This window comes from Gambusia affinis, linkage group LG18, assembly GCF_019740435.1.
Source record: "Gambusia affinis linkage group LG18, SWU_Gaff_1.0, whole genome shotgun sequence".
NCBI lineage: Eukaryota > Metazoa > Chordata > Actinopteri > Cyprinodontiformes > Poeciliidae > Gambusia > Gambusia affinis.
Genome location: NC_057885.1, coordinates 21591471 through 21611096, shown reverse-complemented (window position 1 = coordinate 21611096; position 19626 = coordinate 21591471). Strand labels below are relative to the sequence as shown.

The 19626-nt window shown below is 38.1% G+C and overlaps 1 protein-coding gene across 1 annotated transcript in view; it reads right to left on the bottom strand.

Annotated features, from left to right (window-relative positions):
• Positions 1-16822: 16822 nt before the first annotated feature.
• Positions 16823-19626, bottom strand: part of LOC122820322 (dachshund homolog 2-like) — a 98920-nt gene continuing 96116 nt past the window's right edge. The window contains exon 12 of the mRNA XM_044097651.1: positions 16823-17563. Within this exon, the coding sequence (XP_043953586.1) occupies positions 17526-17563 (38 nt within the window). The 3' untranslated portion in view covers positions 16823-17525. The remainder of the gene's footprint in view (positions 17564-19626) is intronic.

The following is a 19626-nucleotide window of genomic DNA, read 5'->3' as shown; positions in this document are numbered from 1 at the left end:
TTAGCACCGAAACCTGAACACTGGACTCTACACTTCATCTTTTCGGACAAGGAGTCATCATTAGAGGTTAGCTAATCCTTTCATTATTACAGCTGTTAATAATGTTTATAATAGGGTGACCAGACGTCCTCTTTTTCCCGGACATGTCCTACTTTTCAGACCTAAAAAAATGTCTGGGGGGAATTTAAAAATCGTCCGGGATTTTGGTCAACTGCCTCAAAACTTCTAACCCCCCCAACAAAAAAAGAAGTGTCGTCCTCCTTTTAAGCTTAATAAGCTGGCTGACAACAGCTCTGCCAGTTTTGTCTGAGATGTTGTTTGTTGAATTGTTGAAAAATAAAGGTTAAATGTTAAGCTTTTGTTGAAGCTGACGTTGGCTTCCAATTGATTGGGGAAATTGCTAAAAGTCGATTCCACCTAATTTTTCACTGCCTTGATCGTCTTTAATCTCTTCTATTAAAACCACCACAATATTTAAAATCCAGTTTGTAATTTGTGAAACCTTTACTTGATTTGTGAAAAGTTAATGATGGGCGATGTATGCACATTTTTGCGTCACAAACTGAGTTTGAATGAATCTACTGCTTGTATAGAACAATCTAATCCAGGTCAGTTCCTACAAGTCTGAACCGGAAGTGATCAGTACCGGTAGACAAATGGAGCACAAAGCATAGATAAACCATATGGCTTCCAGACCAACAACAAGAAAATATATTGACACCCTTGATTAATGTGCAAGAGTATGAGATATAGAATTTGGCTCATTTATTGTTGTCATAGCAACTCCATAGCAGTTGTCATAACAGAGATGGATACCTATCAAAATGGCCATCAGCTACAAAGTTCCGGGAAGTGTGACCTCACATGAGATCTATTTATAGCAAATTGAAGATACTCAACCCTGTTGTGGAAAATGAGGTGGAGTTGGAAGCTGGAGTCGAAGGCAAACTTTGGCTTAATTGACGATTATTTCAACAATTCAATGATTAATTGTTGTTTTACATAAGAAGCAGGTGCTGACTTGTAAAATAATTTGATTTAGGACATAATAGTGGTTTTGAAAGTAATTTTCCCTTCTGTGATGGAGGATGGAGCTAATGGTGAAGCACATAAAATATTATGATCTAATTGAGCTTTCTTGCAGTACCGTATTTGAGCCGTAGGTGTCATCCCATCATTTGTTTTAGTGACATCTTCTATATTGCTTTGCACTTGACCAGCAGCCAAATCCACTTAACCAGAGACTAAATGAAATGGTGTGTGTGTGTAGGTGGGTGTGTTTCCAAACTTAATTGAGTCTGTCAGCTTTCTCATCCCCTTTCAACACTTTTATAATGTGTGTCTCTGTGTGTGTGTGTGTGTGTGTGTGTGTGTGTGTGTGTGGGTGTACGCTTGTGTTTTGTGTTAGAATTGAGATATCTCCTGCTATCACTTGACAGGTGTGTGTATTTTTACATATCCACCATTCATATAAAAAAATGTTTTGTCTGAAATGCGTGTGTGTGTGTGTGTGTGTGTGTGTGTGTGTGTGTGTGTGTGTGTGTGTGTGAGGTCTTGAATGTGTTTATTTTTTGAATAATTCACAGCTGGGTGTTTATAGAAGAAACTGTGGCCTCAGAGCTGCAATAACACAGGGCAAATATTGTGACTTACACACACATGAACACCCACTTTATCAGCCATTTCAGGGTTGACGGTTTATTTGGACACTGTGGACGGTGGAAATGGAATGTAAAGAGAGCAGACACGTGAACACACACATTTATATTACCCCGGGAGATTTCTCACTATCTTCATGTGCTCCATATCTTTGGTCTGTGTTTTTTTGGGGCTTTTTGTCCCAGTGAGAAAAATTGATGTGTGTAGGAAAGGCTTCCTGGGTAACCTTGAACTATTTTAGATTTGAGCTGCTTGAATTAAACAATCTGGTAGTTTACACAATGTCTGACTCAGATTGTCAGCAATATTGGGATGAAAGATGAGGTTGAGGATTCAGTCTGTGCTGTATAGATAATTTGTTATAAAGCAGTTGGTAGCACTGATGTTTTATTTATTTTTAAGCAGTTACGAGCCATGGTGGCGAAACCAGAAACTGTTACAAGTTACTCAACAGGTCGTTGCTAGCATATGTAACAGGTGTATACTATTAGTGTTCTTTACTGATAACCTAGTCTTATACAGTCGGTTAACTTTGATGTGTTCTGCGTTGTGACCACAGGAGTTGCTGGTTGCTCTTTAATGCAGGTTGCTGGCAGAGGCCTGCACAAATAGAAATAAAAATGCCCTTTAACATGGAGCTCTTCCATTCACAGGAGTCGGATTCCTCCTAGCAGACAAGCACATGGAGAAACCCTGTGACTAACTAACAACAACATCTGCTCTAACGTTTAAGAAAAATGTTCTTAACTGGTCAAAAAGAATACTCCTCTGTATGTATTAAAACAAATAAATATCCACAGCTGCATGTACTTACAATTATTTTATATATTTCATAAAACCAAACAAACAAAGAAAATTTCCTACCTCTTCCCAGGCAGCCTAGCGCCAACTGAAGGTAGTACAGTGCTGATGTCATAAGACGCTCTCTTAAAGTGACAGTACAGGCACTGGTGCTTATCAAAATAGGTAGAATAATAAAATTCTTAAAATATAACAAATAAATAGGATCCTTCAGTGTTGATCAGGATTTGGTGAAATTTCAAACATTAAAATAAAAAATAAAAGCACATTTTCTAAAGTTGTTACACTTACCAAAGAATGAGTTACCGTATTTTATGGACTATAAGGTGCACTTAGAAGTTAAATTTTAGCAAAACAACAACAGTGCGCCTTACATGTTGTTCTGGAGTAAAACAGGTTGTGCTGTCCTCAAAGCTATTTTGTGTGGTACAAGGCTTTCACGGCGCTCTGTCAAAATATTTTAGTCACGTTACATTATGGCTACCATAGTCAGGAGAGTCGCAGAGTAATAGTTACTGTGGTTTGACTGGACTGACTTTATCTGAGTGTTTTGTTTAACTTAATTCGCCCTATAGGCCGGTGGCCTTTATATATGAAAAATGTTCGAAAACAGATCATTCATTAACATTGCTACATAACAAAATGCAAATGACAAAGAAGAACCGCTGGTCTGCAATGCATATAAGTTTAATATGTAAGTACCAGACTTCCTTCAATAAGTTTGGTGACTTCAATGCCATCCATCCATCCATCCATCCATCCATCCATCCATCCATCCATCCATCCATCCATCCATCCATCTTCTTCCTCTTATCCTGGTCGGGTCGTGGGGGTAGCAGCTTCAGAAGGGAGGCCCAGACTTCCCTCTCCCCAGCCACTTCTTCCAGCTCCTCCGGATGAATCCCAAGGCGTTCCCAGGCCAGCCGAGAGACATAGTCCCTCCAGCGTGTCCTGGGTCTTCCCCGGGGCCTCCTCCTGGTGGGACGTGCCCGGAACACCTCACCATGAGGCGTCCAGGAGGCATCCTGACCAGATGCCCGAGCCACCTCAACTGGCCCCTCTCGATGTGAAGGAGCAGCGGCTCTACTCTGAGTCCCTCCCGGATGACTGAGCTTCTCACCCTATCTCTAAGGGAGAGCCCAGCCACACTACGGAGAAAACCCATTTCGGCCGCTTGTATCCGCGATCTCGTTCTTTCGGTCATGACCCAAAGCTCATGACCATAGATGACTTCAATGCAACATAAAAATAGTTAGAAGGTAAAGAAGTGTGTATTTATGTCAAGCTTTATGTCATGGAGCCTTTGAATGATCACATATTGCATGTTGATCAGTGTAATATTTATGACATTTCTAAACTGACCTCACAGTAATGTTTGGATCAGATTTATTCCTGCTGACAGCAGCTTGTTGTTTAGTCTGATGTGACCTAGAGAAAAGGAAACAGACCTTTAGATGGAAATATTGATTCTTTTCATTTGAATATTCATCTGGTTTCCTCTGTCCAAGTGAGTGTGTGTGTGTGTATCTCAAATGTCCTTTCCATCTGGCAGGTATCCAGTTATTACTACATTATATCTCCTACAAGCGCTCTGATGTTATGTGTTTGGAGACAAATGAAGGTTGTCTTTCTGCTAGCTTTAACCATCCTGATGTGCCTAATTAGTGAAAACTGCAGTAAGATTTAGTTTATTATTAACAGTAAAGAAAAATTATGTAATTGTCTGCAATAGGAAATGACAAGTTGTTGAACTGCTGAATCATGTGGTGTTAAATATAAAAAAACAATTAATTTTATTCTTTTTTAGGATTTTGTTACTTGGATACTTTTGTAAAAAGTGAGATATCTACATCCGATATCTTCAGTTAGCATTCTGACTGGTCCAAATGATATTTCTAAGATTGTGAATTGGTATTTTGTCAAGTCAAAATGTCACAGATGTATGTAAAATTTCAATTAAAGAAAATGTGAAAAGTATTTTTGAAAGATGTCCTTTTCTAAGCTGTTTTCAGTTTCAGGAGATAATTAATTATAAACTAATTCAATATTTCTAAAGAAGACATCAAGTTCACAAAGATTGAATGTAAATGCAGATACTTTACCATTCAGTATTCAGTTTTTGTAGTGACTAATTGGTTTCAGTGTAGCACTGACTCACAGCTTCCTGACAACCATATCGGCACACTACGCTTGAAACGATTAATCGGATGAATCGCAATTAATCAACTAATTTAGTAATCAGTTAATCGACTCATAAAATGCCATTTCCTGAAATAACTGCAAACTCAGAGCCGATATTAAGCCAAAAGTATGCAACATGTGCATTTTATATTTATAATAAATGCCTGTAAAGTTCACTAAAGCAGTGCTGTTATTGTATTTTAGGCAATAAAATGTGTATTTTCTTTATTTAAATAAGAAATTTAATTGTTTTTATGCATTTTATAATGTACTTCTCGTATTCTACAAAAAGTCTAAGGTGGTTAATTGTAAAAACTCCAGAATGTGCCAATTTTGAAAAATCTGATTAATCGATTAATCATCAGAATAACTGATATAGATTAACTATATAAATTAATCGATGACTAAAATAGTAGCTTGTTACAGCACAGAACAAATTACACACCTGGAAACCAGCAAACGTTTGCCTCTAATGTGCAGAAATAGAAGTAGTGAAGCAGTTGGACATTTAATTAGCTTTGCTACAACAACAAGTACCAAATGTCCAAATCTGAGAACAACCAAAGGTTAGCTTGTCTTAGTCTTTTGTTTCCTCTGAAAGGACAACAAATGCAGCGTAAATGCAGAACAAATGCAGAACGAATGCGAGCCGTAATGCTGCTGCTGCTGCTGCTGCTGCTGCTGCTGCTGCTGCTGCTGCTGCTGCTGCTGCTGCTTCGCTCCACCTGGTGTATTTTTGTCTGTGGTTGTGTCCCAGTTGTGTACAACTTCTTGGTGTTGAGAAGCAGGTGAAGGGTGTCTAGTGACAGAATGCCTGGTGTGTAGCCTATTTTCCGGGTTTTGACCTTCCTGGAGAACACAGAAGGAAGATGAATTGGAGCGCTGAGGCTGTCCACTCTCAGGAAGGAAAAAAGGCCTACAGTAATCGATTGATGCTGTGCAGCTTATTTCCTCTTTAAACTCGCTGCTTTTACACAACTCTCAAGTTTAACTCCGTCACCTCTGATTCGGTTTTCCTTACAGGTAATAATGGAGGTCAGCTTCAGGTTTGTACATAAAAAGCACGTTTTCTGTGGCACGACATGGAAACACTTCAATCTGCCGCCAAACAAATCAAAGGAAGTAGATTACAGTCGGTGAGTCAAAAATATAAAACGTTGACCTCTACAGCTAATAGGTCGTCAGGGTCAGCTGGAGTTAGAAAGGTCAGACTATCAGATCTGTATCCCATCTTCCTCCTTCACACGTCGTTCTTCTTCATTTCACTTCCAAACTCCTGGGTTCACTTTTGGGTCTCCAGGAACTTTTGGTTCTCGCTCTGCCGTGACTCTCAGGTCGCAGCGGCCGAAGCTGAGGAGAGCGATGGCATCTTCTGCTGCTGCTTTAGAGGTGTTGATGTGAACGAGGTTGAAGGTTTTACTGCAAGAACGCAGAGCTGGAAAAGAAACACTCTCATAAAAAAATAAAATAAACTAGAATAGAAGTGCTATGATCTACAAGGAGAATTAGATCCATGCTAAATTTTAGCAAGTCGTAATATTCCGACTTTATTCTCATATTATTTTGCCTTTTTTAATGACTTAATTGTCATATTTAACTTTTTTGTTGTTTGACTTTGTTCTCATACTAAAATATTCTTGTATTATTTTGACTTTTTCATATAACTTCATTCTCATATTCTACTTTTTTCTCATACAACTTTATTCTCATAATATTGGGATGTATTATCATATTATGATTTTATTGTATTATTTAAAAAAAAATTGCATTATTTCATTTCCATATTCTACTTTCTCCCATACTTTATTCTCATAATATTATGACTTTATTCTCGTAACATTACGACTTTAACTAAATAACTAAATAAATAGGGGTATAAGTTTATTCATAATGATTTAAGCATATAATTACTAGTATGTTAAGTCTTAAACCAGTTTCAGATATCTGAACTCAAAGCGTTGAAGCTGAGTTTATGCTACAACGGCCTGCCATACGGCCCCGTATGTCTTCTTCCTGCTGGTATTTTGCTGCTTTTTGTGCTCCATCACATGTTAAACTGGTTAGTTGCGTGACAGCACAACAATGCGGCCACTCAGTGGGACTTGTTTGTGTTTAAATGTGGCCACTGCTGGGCATGTTCACGGTTCACAAGAACTAGCTCAAAGTTCAGTTCACACAGTCCAAATCTGAATTCATTCATGTTCACCGTTCACCATTTGGACCTCCAGAGCCAAATTCAAAGCCTCACTGTGAATCTGGGTCATGTTTATTTATTTGTTTGTTTGTTTAGATTTTTTTCAAGTCTGTAAAAATTTGCTATGAGTTATTAGATGACATCAGGTTTTATTTAGAATAGTGTAATTAGTATAAGAAGCTTAATAACTACTGATACTGTTAAAAGTGAAGAAACTTGTATGTCAAATATAACAGAATTTAAGAACATATTGACTTATTTCAAATAAAGTAGTTGCTAAATTAAGCATATTAAGGGCTTCTATGCTAAAATTATAATAAAATATATTTCAATTTAATCTAATGTAATTATTCTTATACATTATATGCCAAAGTAAGTATTTTAAAAATAAATTACAAAAAAGGAAGAAAAGATTTTTGGACAAAAAGTCAATTAATCAACAAATTAATAAAAGCTGTAATGTTCCACTTGTGAAAGTAAATCTGTTGGACTTTTCATTGGAACTTAAGCAACTTTGAATAATAAATAAACACAACAACAACAACAAGTTAGTCAAAAGATGAGCTGATTTGTAAATAAACTGGAGGAAACCAGTCTATTACATAACCACTGTTAGAGAAGAGAGTAAACTATAAATAAAGGACACAAAAACCTCTGAAGAAGAAATGGAGCACAACTTCCTTCTTCACAAAATGTAAACAAAATGGAGTAGCATCAGATTTTACTGGTTGCCGGATGTCTGTTCTGTCTTCGGTAAAACACCACGAGCCATTTGTCCGGCTGGCGCTAGATACACACGTTTGTTTAGGTTGTTTTTACCCAGAATGCCCTGCACTGTAGTTCACTTCCTGCTTTTGGAGCGGTCTCCGGTTTGCTTGGTTTTCAGAAAAGCATTGGAACCGTTAACCTCAAACCAACGGAGACCGAGGTTTTAAAGTTGCAATATGTAACTATAACTTAGCGATGTCAATCACAATCTTGTGTGGCGATGCTTATCTTCCCTCCTCCCTTTCTTGCTCTCTGTTGCGCTGCAGCTAGCATAGCCTGTTGTGAATGCTCAGGCTAGATAGCATACCCACTAATGATGGCAGATAAACGGTTTTCCTGTAATGATGAGTTGTTTCTCCACCATTAGCACATTTAGCAGCGCATTCATGAGGATGATTGTTAGCACTAAGACCCTCCTCCTGGTTCTGATAGGTTGTTTTTTGGTCAGTTAGCGGTGCATCTCTTCGTACCTGTCTCATATCAAACTGTCATAACATGATGACAGTTTTAACAAACACGTAAAAGAAAAAATCATTTTTCATAAAGGTACACAGTGCAGCTTTTGTTGACCAAAAAACCTCTGTTTGATTAAAGTGAACTCAGTTTGACTGTTTGTGGATGAAAGCAAATCAGACACCGCTCCAAAACCATTAAGTGGATTACAGCACAAGGCATTCTGGGTAAATGCAACCAAAACAAACATGCGAGTCTAGTCCAAACACAAAAGAGAAATCCTACAACCGCTAACATCGGACGCTATTCCATTTTTGTTTCCATTTTGTGAAGTAGAAAGTTGCCCTCTGTCTTCTTCAATAGTTTTTATGTCGTTTCCTTCAGTGGTTCTTGGTGCAGCGCCCCCACACGCGAGGCAGAGTACTGCATTTTTCTCTAGTTTGGTTTGTTTTACACAGTGCAGCGGGAAAGAACCACAGCAGCTGAAAATGTTTGCTCCTAATCGAACCAAGTCTAAAACAGCCCAACTTTCTCCTGCTGTTGCTGTTTTGTACTTTTAGCTGAAAAGCTGAGAATCGTCTGACCGCAGCGTGGGCCTCTGGACGCACGGATCGTTGCTCATGAAACTGCTCGGTGTCGGGTTAAATTTCCAAACGCACGCTGATCTCCCTGCCTCGTGGGGACGGTCCAGCAGTGACACTAACGGCAGACTACATGGCATTTAGAGCAGAAAGGTGTGACATGCAGGCCTTCACACGGACTGTCTGCCTCTCTCACAAACACATTTGCATACGCTCACTCCGCGGGGCTTGCCATTATTAACAGCTGACCTTTGGACATTTAGGCTGTGAAATGATCACACATCAGACCTGAGGACTGGATATCACAACTCACTTCATATCTATTCTGCTCCTCCTTCTCTCTCGTTTTCTAAAAAATTTAACAGTTCATCGTTTCTTGTTAAAAGGTTGGTTTATTAAATGTGAATGCAGATCTTTTTTTTTTTCTGGTGTTTTGTATTTTGGCAAAAAACTTTTCATGGTTTAATTGGCTCTGACCATTTTAGTAAATCTGGGTTGTCGGTGCCTCTTTAGGTAAAATAAGGTTAATTGAATTAGTGGGTTGTTTTTGGATGGTCATGCAGGCTGTTTCCAATCAACAGTTCTTGTGAAGCTCTGTATTCATTTTAATCAAGTTGGATTTCTCAGAGGAATTACAATTAAATCCATTTAAAATGTAAAAATTATTTTAAAAAACTTGGGGATACTCTGATATGAAAATTTGGCCCAATATCTAGTATATCTGATGTTAATATGGCTGATAATTAGCAAAAAACCCAAAAGTAATTAATTTCTTAAAAATCCATGTAATTAATTAATTGAAATTAACGCGTTAAGTTCCCAGCCCTGGTTTTTTGAAAGTACTTTCCTCAGATGTGAATGAACCGGCTCTCACTGTTTGTGGTCCATTTCTAAGCAGATTGTTGACGCTGAATTGGGTCACTAGAGTTGGGTCCAACTGTAACTACTAGATGAGAAAATCCCCACATAATGAGACGGTTGACTTTTTGCAGGAAGTTTTTGTCGAATCTTCCCCCTTTTAACTAAACTCAAAGTGTTTTTTTCTTGGCATGTTTGAAAGAGTCCAACTCGGCCAGAGCCGCGGTTTACTTCTGCCGCTCTTTTTAAGCGACGTGAAAGCGTTTCTGGAAATGAAATAAAAGTGAATAGAATAACAATTTGCCAATGCGAATCCTCAGTCAGGCTGGAGGAGTTTGGTCTCTTCTGTCCTCCTTCGCTGTCCATCTGTTTTCCACATAGTTGCGCTCCAACCAGATCTCAAACCAAATTTAAACCCAGAGATGACCAGCTGCTATCTGCGCGAGGCTGTCCAAGGTCATCCAGCTAAAACAACACGGCAAGTACAGACCGGTTCCCTCCGGATCAATTTTCACCGCAATCACCCTCCGTCCAGTCATGAAGTTATTTTAATTCCTCTTCCTCCGTTCTCACGTTCCGTCCGTCTCCGTCTCCCTTTGGTCAAGTGTCCGCTCTGCCTGCCAAGCTCCTGAGTCTCTTTAAAGGAAAAAAAAAGAGAAAGTTTCTAATTTGGTATCAATTTATGTCCAAAGTTGGAGTGTGTGTGTGTGTATTTTCTTTTTATTCCCATGATGCCATATGGGCCACACACACGTCCACCCCCAGGATCGCGGCTCACAGAAATAGTTGCTCCAATGTTTTTCTGAACACGCGTGTTCTTTTGTTCACGTCTGTTTTTGTGTCTGTAATGATCAAAAGTTCTGCGTTTTTCATGATAGTTCACTTTTATTTTGTTGTGACTAGTTTGTATTAGTAACTGTTAGTTACATATTGCTTAGTTTTAGTTGAGTTTTTCTTAGTTTTATTTATTTTCATACTTTCTTTCAAAAATGTCCAAGTAGAAGACACCATTTCCAAAAACTATATCCAATTATTAATATTGATCAATAATCGACTCTGGTGTTTAGTCCAAACTTTTCCTGTCACTGTTTGCGGATATGGAGTATGGAGTGCCGTAATTTGCCGACGGCTGACGTAAAATGTTTTGGGTGGGAGAGAAAAAACAAATTCACATGAGTTCAAAAGGTCAATAAATAGATTCATGAACTCGAAAACAGCAGATATATCTGTAACTTTAGTCAGCTTTATAAACATGTCATATAGTTCCAGTCGTAGTTTTCCCCCATTAATTACCATTTTTATTTTTTACAGTTAACAAAAATCTTTTCTCAATCTCAATTTTTCTTAGTTATTTTTAGTGAACTGTAATAAACTTGTCATGCATCATTTGATTTTCACAGGATGTTTCACATTAATAAAGCTTTTAACTTTAAATGGGTTACATCTTTAACCCATTTAAAGTTTATAGCTGATATATTTGTGGTAAGAAACTGGAGACTGAGCTGGATGAAGATTTTAATAATGTTTTAATAATCCAGCCATTTCTAAACTAACTAGAATATCCTCAGCTTTCTTTCCAGAAGATCACTTAGGCAAAAAATTATTATTTGTTGGTCATTTCAGGAAGTGAAATTTATAGCTGTTTAGATTTATCACACATAGAGTTAAATATTTCAAGGCTTTATTTCTTGTAATGTTGATAATTATGGCTTCTCCAAATTATTGAATGCATTTTACTTGACAATCCTGATAATACCTCAGTTCTCCTGATTGCTGGTGCAGCTTTTCCTACCACACTTCTTCCTTCCACTCAATTTTCTATTAACATGCTTGCATACAGACCTCTATCACAAGATATTACAATTAAAGCCACCTTTTTTAGCTCATTTGTGGAGTTTTTATTTCTAACTATAAGCACTGAAGTTGGGCAAAGAAAAAAAAAAGAAATCCTTTCTGTAGTCGTGGAGTTGAGTTGTTGCTCTCAGCTGTGTTTACTTTGTTTCCCTGTTGAAGCCTGGTTGAGTTGTTAGTGGATGTTTAGGGCAGGTGTTCTTACGTTTCCTCCATTTTGACATACGGTTTTCTTGACTAACACACCGAGAGCAAGATTTTCTCGTCTCTTCCTGCTCTGTATTTTCGCTGTCCATTTGTCCTCGATGGAGATAAACTGTTGTTTACACTTCAGGTCAACTGTGACAGTTTGTGTCAGTCTGAAACCACAGAAGAAGAAAGACAAAAAAAAAATCTTTTAAAAATTAGGATCTGACTAGTTTAGGAGAATCATTCTGACTAATTTGTTTAGTTGTGCATAATTAATCCAAGTATATTTTGATAAACGGTAATTGTGAGCCTCTTTCAAAAAACGGGAGAAGTTTTTGAGTGTGTTTGCGTGTGTGTGTGTGTGTGCGTGTGTGCGTGTGTGTGTGTGTGTGTGGCAGGTGTTTTGCGTCACCACCCTCCATCCATCAAGTCAAATGGGCGAATGACAGGAAGAACAAAAACAAATCCCTCGCTCCAGCAAGAATAAACGTCCGATGTCGTCCACTGACAAGTGTTTATTGTGTGTGTGAAAGGGAGAGATGAAGGGACACACGTGTGCGAGTTTCACTCTGAATGAATACGATTGTGAATATGTGTGGGAGAAATTGAAAGAGAGGGGGACGAAGCAAACGAGCGCTTAGAGACGAAGAGAAAGAAACAGTGGTGTTTATTCATTTTAACCAGTTCAATAGGCAGAAAACACACACACACACACACGCACACACAGAGTTCATTATGTAGGAATACAATCAGCAGGTACAAAATTAGTGATCTACTCAGTAGTTGTTTTCATGGTTTCTGTGTTTTATCAGCAGTCAGTAAATAAGCGTCAGAATAAATATAAAAGAGGATTTAATGGCTACAAATTGTGGAAATAATCCATAATCCAACTTTAGGAGAATCGAGTGCAAATATTTCTGGTTTTGAAATTAAATTTTTTTTTCTTCATTATACGTCTTTGATCATTCATGGGGGCTGCAGCATGTACAATGTAGTTTTAAATATTTTTTAAAACTGCCATGAAAGTAGTAATGTGTGAAGAGATCAGTTTCTTCCACTTCCTCCTGGCAACCAATCAGAGCCAGGAGGAGGGTCTCAGCCAACCCTCAGTTACAACACGTAAAAATGATTAATTCAAATCAATAAATCTTCTTTAAGGTTTCATTAACCATTTTTATAGTAATGTTTTAACTTGTTTTATGTTCTAGGTCAATGTTGAATATTTTTAGGATTTTCTTCAGATTTTTTGTTTATTTTACACACAAGGATTTGATGATTTTGTCCATCAGATGCTGGTGTCCAAAATCCTTTCTTCTCTGATCCACTGAAAATCATTGAAGAGAGTAACTACAATTACACACACACACACACACACGTGCACACGCAAACACACACACACACACACGCACAGGCTCTGGCTGGCAGGTTGGACCCCAGGGTTCAGTTTGGGAAGAAACTCCCTTCCTAATTTTCCTCATAAAGACTCTAATGAAGACTAATGATGGAGGGTGTGTGTGTGTGTGCGTGTGTGTGTGCGTGCGTGTGTGTGTGTGTGTGTACTTGATTATCTAGCCTATTTAGGACCTTCTCTGGAATATTCTCTAACCTTGTAAGTACTGATGGTCTTTATGGGGACCAAAGCCTGGTCCTAACATGGTGGACCCCCTTTTGTCCGGTTTTAGAGGTTTCAGAGATGTGAACTAAGTGTTGGTTAAAGTTATACTGGTAATGGTTTGGGTTAAGCACAAATGTGGTTACTAAAATAAATGGCGGTGGTTTGAAGTTCTAATATGGACACGTTGCATGTTATTGTTTACATCCACATATTTTGTGCAACAAAACTATTCTTTTACTTTTACTTGCCATCGATGGTCGTTCTGCCGGACTAGAACGTTTCCGTTAAGACTTTGTGCTACAGCAAAGTGAAAAATAACTCAGAAAAAACGTTGAAGAATAACTCAAAATCACTCATATTACTTTTTTTGCTCTCTTTGTGGGCAACGCTACACACAGGCTTGTCGCCATAGCAACTGACAACAGCGCCGCTAATACATCAGGATTCAACACCAAAAAAAATGCAAACATTTCCCACATAAAGAACAGAACATTCAGTCTGTTACAGCACCGTTTTCAAGCTTGATGTTTATTTTATGATTATCAATAAGTGATCACTGTGGCAGATTAGCTACCGCTGCTATTAGCTAAGCTAACACACCGGTGGTTGATTAACTAATTTAAACACCTGCTCTACTTATGATTTGTCAGAGGTTGTGTTTAGTTTGCCTTTTTTATTATTATTTTTTAAACTGAGCCGAAACACCAAATTCCACAGCACATCTAAATGTTAGGTTTGTCAAAGTCAAGCTAGCATAGCTGACCTACTTCCCTCTTCCTTGCAATTTTTTTTAATTGAAACTTTTCCTTAACCTTGTTATTTAGTTGTCAGTCTTGACAGTTAGTAACAAAGCCCACTTTTGTCACTCATAATTAACTAGACATCAATTTTATGAAAGTTTTTTCAGATTTAAACTTTCAAGACAGAGTGAAGTGAAATTAGTGTTTGCAAATGCCTCAATTTGAGTTTTAATTTTTAGAAGTTAATGTGAAACGTTTTATTTCTCATCTGTTTTCGCACTTAAAGATGTTTTGTCAGACTTCACACTTGAGACTGATATTTAAATTGCATTGCATGTTAAGCAATAAAATGTATAAAAACAGCATTTGTTTTAGTAGCATTTTCTGTCATATTTCTTTTACTAATGTAAATAACTACTACAGAACATAACTTTTTAAAATTAAATTAGGAAACAGAATAATTAATTACAATTACTGAAATAATCCAATTTCACACTTTATTTTGTCAGATTATTCAATCCAGTATTTTTCTTAGTTTTGATAGATATAAAGTTTGAAATGTTTATATCACTAACTATTTAACCATTTGTTTAGTAAGTTAATGGCTAAAGAAATATTCACTTCCTGTTATGTTTTTTTCTAAACCAACACTTTCTTTTCCAAAATATCATTTCAAAACGTTGTTCCTCTTCCTGCCGCCTCTTTTCCTCCATCTTGTTTTGACCCTGGGATCCTTCAATCTCTTTTCCCACACTGTCACCTTTTCATCCTTCCTTGTTGCCTCCTTCTCTTTCTATCCATCCTTCTTCATGTGCGGCTGCTTCCCCTCCGCCGTCCATCGCTCAGTGTTTCTGCCTCCATTAGTGGGAAATGGAAAAAGTGACATCAGCTATTTGGTAAACGGAGAGAGATGGAGAGACAGAAAGAGACAGAAGATGAAAACTCAGGATGGAAAAATGAAAAGCAAAGGTCAAAAGAGTGACAGTGGGGATGATTGTAAAAGAGGGGAAAGGAAAACAGAGGGGGAGAGACATGTGAGAGTGAATAAAAGACAAATATGGAGAGAGAAAGAGGTAGAGATCCATTAAAGAGAAAGTAAGGGAAAGAGGGAAAGGCCTCACCTCATTAAGCTCCTAATGCAGAGTAAACATACAGTCTAAATGGAACATACACCACGTGTGTGTGTGTTTGTTTACTGTCAGTTTGGTGTGTGTGTGTGAGTGTAGCCGTCATGAGCAGGTGGAGATCAGGAGTGTGTGAGCATAAACGCCTTAACCTGACAGACGGACAGACAGATAGTGTTACATTCTGGATGATGTGTTCGCTTACAGACTCGGTTAAACGACAATGAAGCAACACGCTCGGTGCGTTCAGGGCCATCCGGAGACGGAAGCGCTTTCCAGTGAAGACTGATTATTGTTTACTGATATTAAAAACATCTTGTGGCCTTTAAATTAGTTCACGATTATCGAGGGATTATTTGTTTGTAAACACGGCGGACGGCCTTTAAACTGTCACTGGTTACCATGGTTACTCACATGCAGTTTCAACATTAGCTAACATGTTGTCAGTTATCACAGATACGCCTATGGCAATAAGCGGTAAATTGATAAATCAAGTGATAAATTAAAGCGATTGATTTATTGTTTTTCTCCCTTTTTACCAAAAACTGAATGATAAAAGTCTTCAGTTTGGTGTTTTAGTCTCAACCGTCACTTCTTTTGAAAGAATCTTGTTTACAGAGACTTTGTAATTTATCTAATTTGTTTTTTCTGTTGTTTTCTTTCTCTATTTTGGATATTCCAAATGTCTTCTAGTTCCAGTGTTTAAATGTTCATTGCAATTTAAAGTTTATCAATCTTTGAGACTGTTTTTGCATTTTAATGGCAATATTACTATTAAATCACCTGAAAATGTTTTCAAAACAACAATTTATCACAATAAGTTCTGAGACAATTTATTGTTCTGCAAAATTTGTTATTGTGACAGGCCTAATGGTTAACACTGTAAAACTAACAAATTCTGTGCAAAGTATTTAATCTTCACAGAAAACAGAAGAGAAATGTTTTACAACAAAACCTTGAATTCAAATGAAAATGGCTGCCATTTAGTCTTTTAACTGAACGTTTAATTGTGTTTTATTTTGACGTTTGAACGTCCAATGCTCGCTGACTAGAGTGTGTAAAACACCACAAGACATCCCAGTTCATTATAATACTGTATATTTGCAGTCATTTCAAACCCAGAGAACAGTGACAGACCGAGAGATCATCAGGAGAAGAAAATAAAACAAACAAAATGCTGAATGTTGTTTCTATCTACACAGTATGTCCCTTTAAGCCCAAGCCCCGCCCCCCCTGATCGATTCCCCGCCCTCATTCGTCCCACACACACACACACACACACGTTTGAAAATCAACAAATGAACAAAACACGCAGTGGAATAAACAAAGCTTCAACACAACAGTCTGCACTCGGAGTAGGTCTGAAAATCTAGGAAACAAAAAGGTTTCTGGTTTTAGATGAGGAGCGCTTGATCTCAACACCTGCAGAAAATGCAGGTTTATTTTATTTTTTTCTAATCCAAAATCATTGAAAAGAAGTTTGCATCAGGGCAGTTTAAGCGTTCTCCTGTTTTAATCACCAGAAACTGTTTATTTTTCTGCTTTCTGGAATAAAATGTGAAAAACCTCGAGGAGCAGATTATACTGTACCATGTTTTAAAAATCACTCCATTGTAGTAAAAATTATTTTCTAAAGTTTTGCATCATGTCAGAAACCGATTCCACATTTTTAAGGGGAATAGAAAATAGTTTTACACATCGAAAAGCTGCGCCCGACATTTTCAGAGCATCGCCTCCTTTACGGAGGAACCGAGAAAACGACGGGATAAAAACCAGAGAGGAGGAGGAAACAAGTGAGGAGTCATGCAGAGAAGCAGTACTGTAGTTTAATGTGAAGAGAAAAGAAAAAGGGGCAGAAATAGTTTTATTAGAGGATGAAGAGTTCCAAGTGTAAAATTAGCCATCAGACGTTTTCCTTTCCCATGCGTTCTTTTAGTTGTTGTTTTCCTCCAGTTCTTCTTCAGTGTTTTTGTCTCGTAACGTTTTATACTTAAATCCTTTTCATTTCGCTCCTCTGACTGGCCGATCCAACAATCAGCCACTGAGGTTGAGTCTTTATATATTGTTTTCCCATAAAACCATAAGTCAGGACCAATCAGGAAGAGTCTCCTGCAGATTAAATCGCATGATTGGACCGTTTCCCTCCAGTCTGACCAATCACAGATGCGTCTCTTATTTTCTTTTCCAAACGTGAGTTGTGTTCGGTCCTGTTCCGTTTTCTCAGGAATGACGACGTATCCGTCAGGTTCTGGGAGGAAAAAGGTTTTGGAATGAATTCAGAAAAACAGGAATGAGTGCAGGAAGGTTTGTCTAAAAAGAGGAAGCAAAGAGAACCCCAAAACAAGTCCAGTGTGTCTCTTAGTAGTCTCATTGTTTTGTATCCGTGTGGAAAAGAACAGAAAACGTTTGGGGTTTGCGTTCGCCGTGATGTAATCCAGTGGATGTCAAGGTTGTCGTGGAAACGGGCTGGTGGAGTTTGTACAGGAAGAGAAGGAAGGATTGTTCTTCAATCTAGAACATCATGGGGGTCTTCAGGAACGCCCGGGACTCTGGAGGAAAACACAAACGAGATTTTAGAGGTTCATTATCCCGCTGCTTTTATTTCAGTTTTATCTGTCAAATTTTAACAAACACTTTAGAAACTTTCAACTCAACAAATGGTTAATAAGTGGTTTCTGTTTCTGTACAGCAGAGGTGGGAAGAGTACCCAAAAATATACTTAAGAGTGGAACTATTTCAACATGTAAAAAATAAAATAAAAATCTACTCAATACTGAGTAACTGATCAAATTATCAGTCATTTAATATTTTAAAAAATTATATCATCAGATGGACCAAAATGTAAGGCAGCAGTGTGATAGAAACAAGAAATACCGCCACCTGCAGGTGGGTGTTAGCATCACTTAGACAAAAAGGTTTCTGACCATCTTTGCAGAAATCTTGCAATAAAATCAAAAGAGTGAATTTCTGATTGATGTAATTTGGCAGCATGCCGGTACAAAACTGATTTGATTTGATAAAATAATACCAGAAGACACAACTGTGACCTTAAAGGTTTTATTCATCTCTCTGGAGCCCAGAGGGGCCACATAAAAAGCCATGGTGGGCCAGATTTGGCCCACGGGCCTTGAGTTTGACCCATGTGATTTAAACGTCATTATTTTGCTAATAGACGCTCCTGGAGCAGCAGCTGCAGCTTCAGTCCTAAATGAAGTAAATCCAACGAGTTTCCATCTGCACAGGAACTGGGATCATGATTATTTAAAGAGGAAGTCATTTTCTTCTTGTTCTCCCTTTATGCAGTATCCGTTTATGATCGAAATCTCATATCCCCAGTTTTGCCAGGGTGGACCCCCTCCTCTCTCCCTCCCTCCTCTCTTTCTTTCTTTCTCTCATTTCACCTCCGTCGCTCTCCTTCCGCTCCCTGCGGTGCTGTTGCTGCACCCACCCACACATTAAACACACTCGTTCATACAACAGAGACGCTCGCACACCTTCCTCTCCCCGCGGTGTCATTGTTTTCTGCGAACGTTGCAAACTGTTTACATTTCTGCATAACAGCAACCATAAACTTGCCCTCCCTTCTCTCTTCATTTTCCCCCCTGCCCTCTGCTACTTCGATACTTGTCTTTTTACCTCTTCACTCCTTAAAGATGTAAGTAAGACTTTCAACGTTGGAATGTAAAACTTTCTTAAATTTTCTCTTTCATCTTGCGCTCACTTCCTCCTTCATATTCCCAGGCTTCCCTCCTTTTCATTCCTCTCATCTTCTGTCCTTCCCTATTTTTATCACTTCACAATCCACTCAAACCCCCTCCTCTCCTCCTCTTTCATCCCTCTCTTCTACATGCATCCCATCCTCTTGCTCCCTCCTGTCCTCCACCTCTTATTTTTATCCCGCCCCATTCTTCTCTCTGTCCTCTCCTGCCCTCTTTTACGTTTTCTTCCCCTTCAGGCTGCAGGTTTAAAAAAAAAAAAAACTGCTCTGAAACTTAAAGAGTTGCCGTGACGATCCCCTCAGTGCTGACCTTAAAACTGTAATCTGCAACTTTCCTCTGGTTAAAAATACCAACTTCATCACGACTTTTACTGCAGGACGGTCAGGGTTTCGGCTAATGACGTTTTTGGAAAACAGCAAAAACTGGGCGCTTAAAAAAACCCCAAACAAAGATCAAAGTCAACAGCAGCTCAAAATTTAACGAGGAAATTATTTCAGTGACTTTTGAACTTGGACATTAACAACAGTAGCCGTGGTTCCGTTGACCATGTAAAATTGGAATTACGGAAATAAATTTACTTAATGGAAACATGGCCACTTAAAAAACACCTTTTTGATAAGTTTTAACGTTAAAATGATGCTAAAACCTATTTATTGCGTCTGTTTAGGGTAACTATGACTGACTGCATTTGGAAGCAGAAATAATCAAATATTCTTCTGGAAAAGCACTTTTATTTGAAATAATCATATTTTCAAATGTATTGATATTGATATTTATTGATGCTTTTGTGATAAAAAAAACCCAAACATTTCCAGTAATGTCATTAACTGAAATTGAGACAACAATAAATCATAATTCCTATGAAATATTTTGACCATCTTTAAAGATAGTGA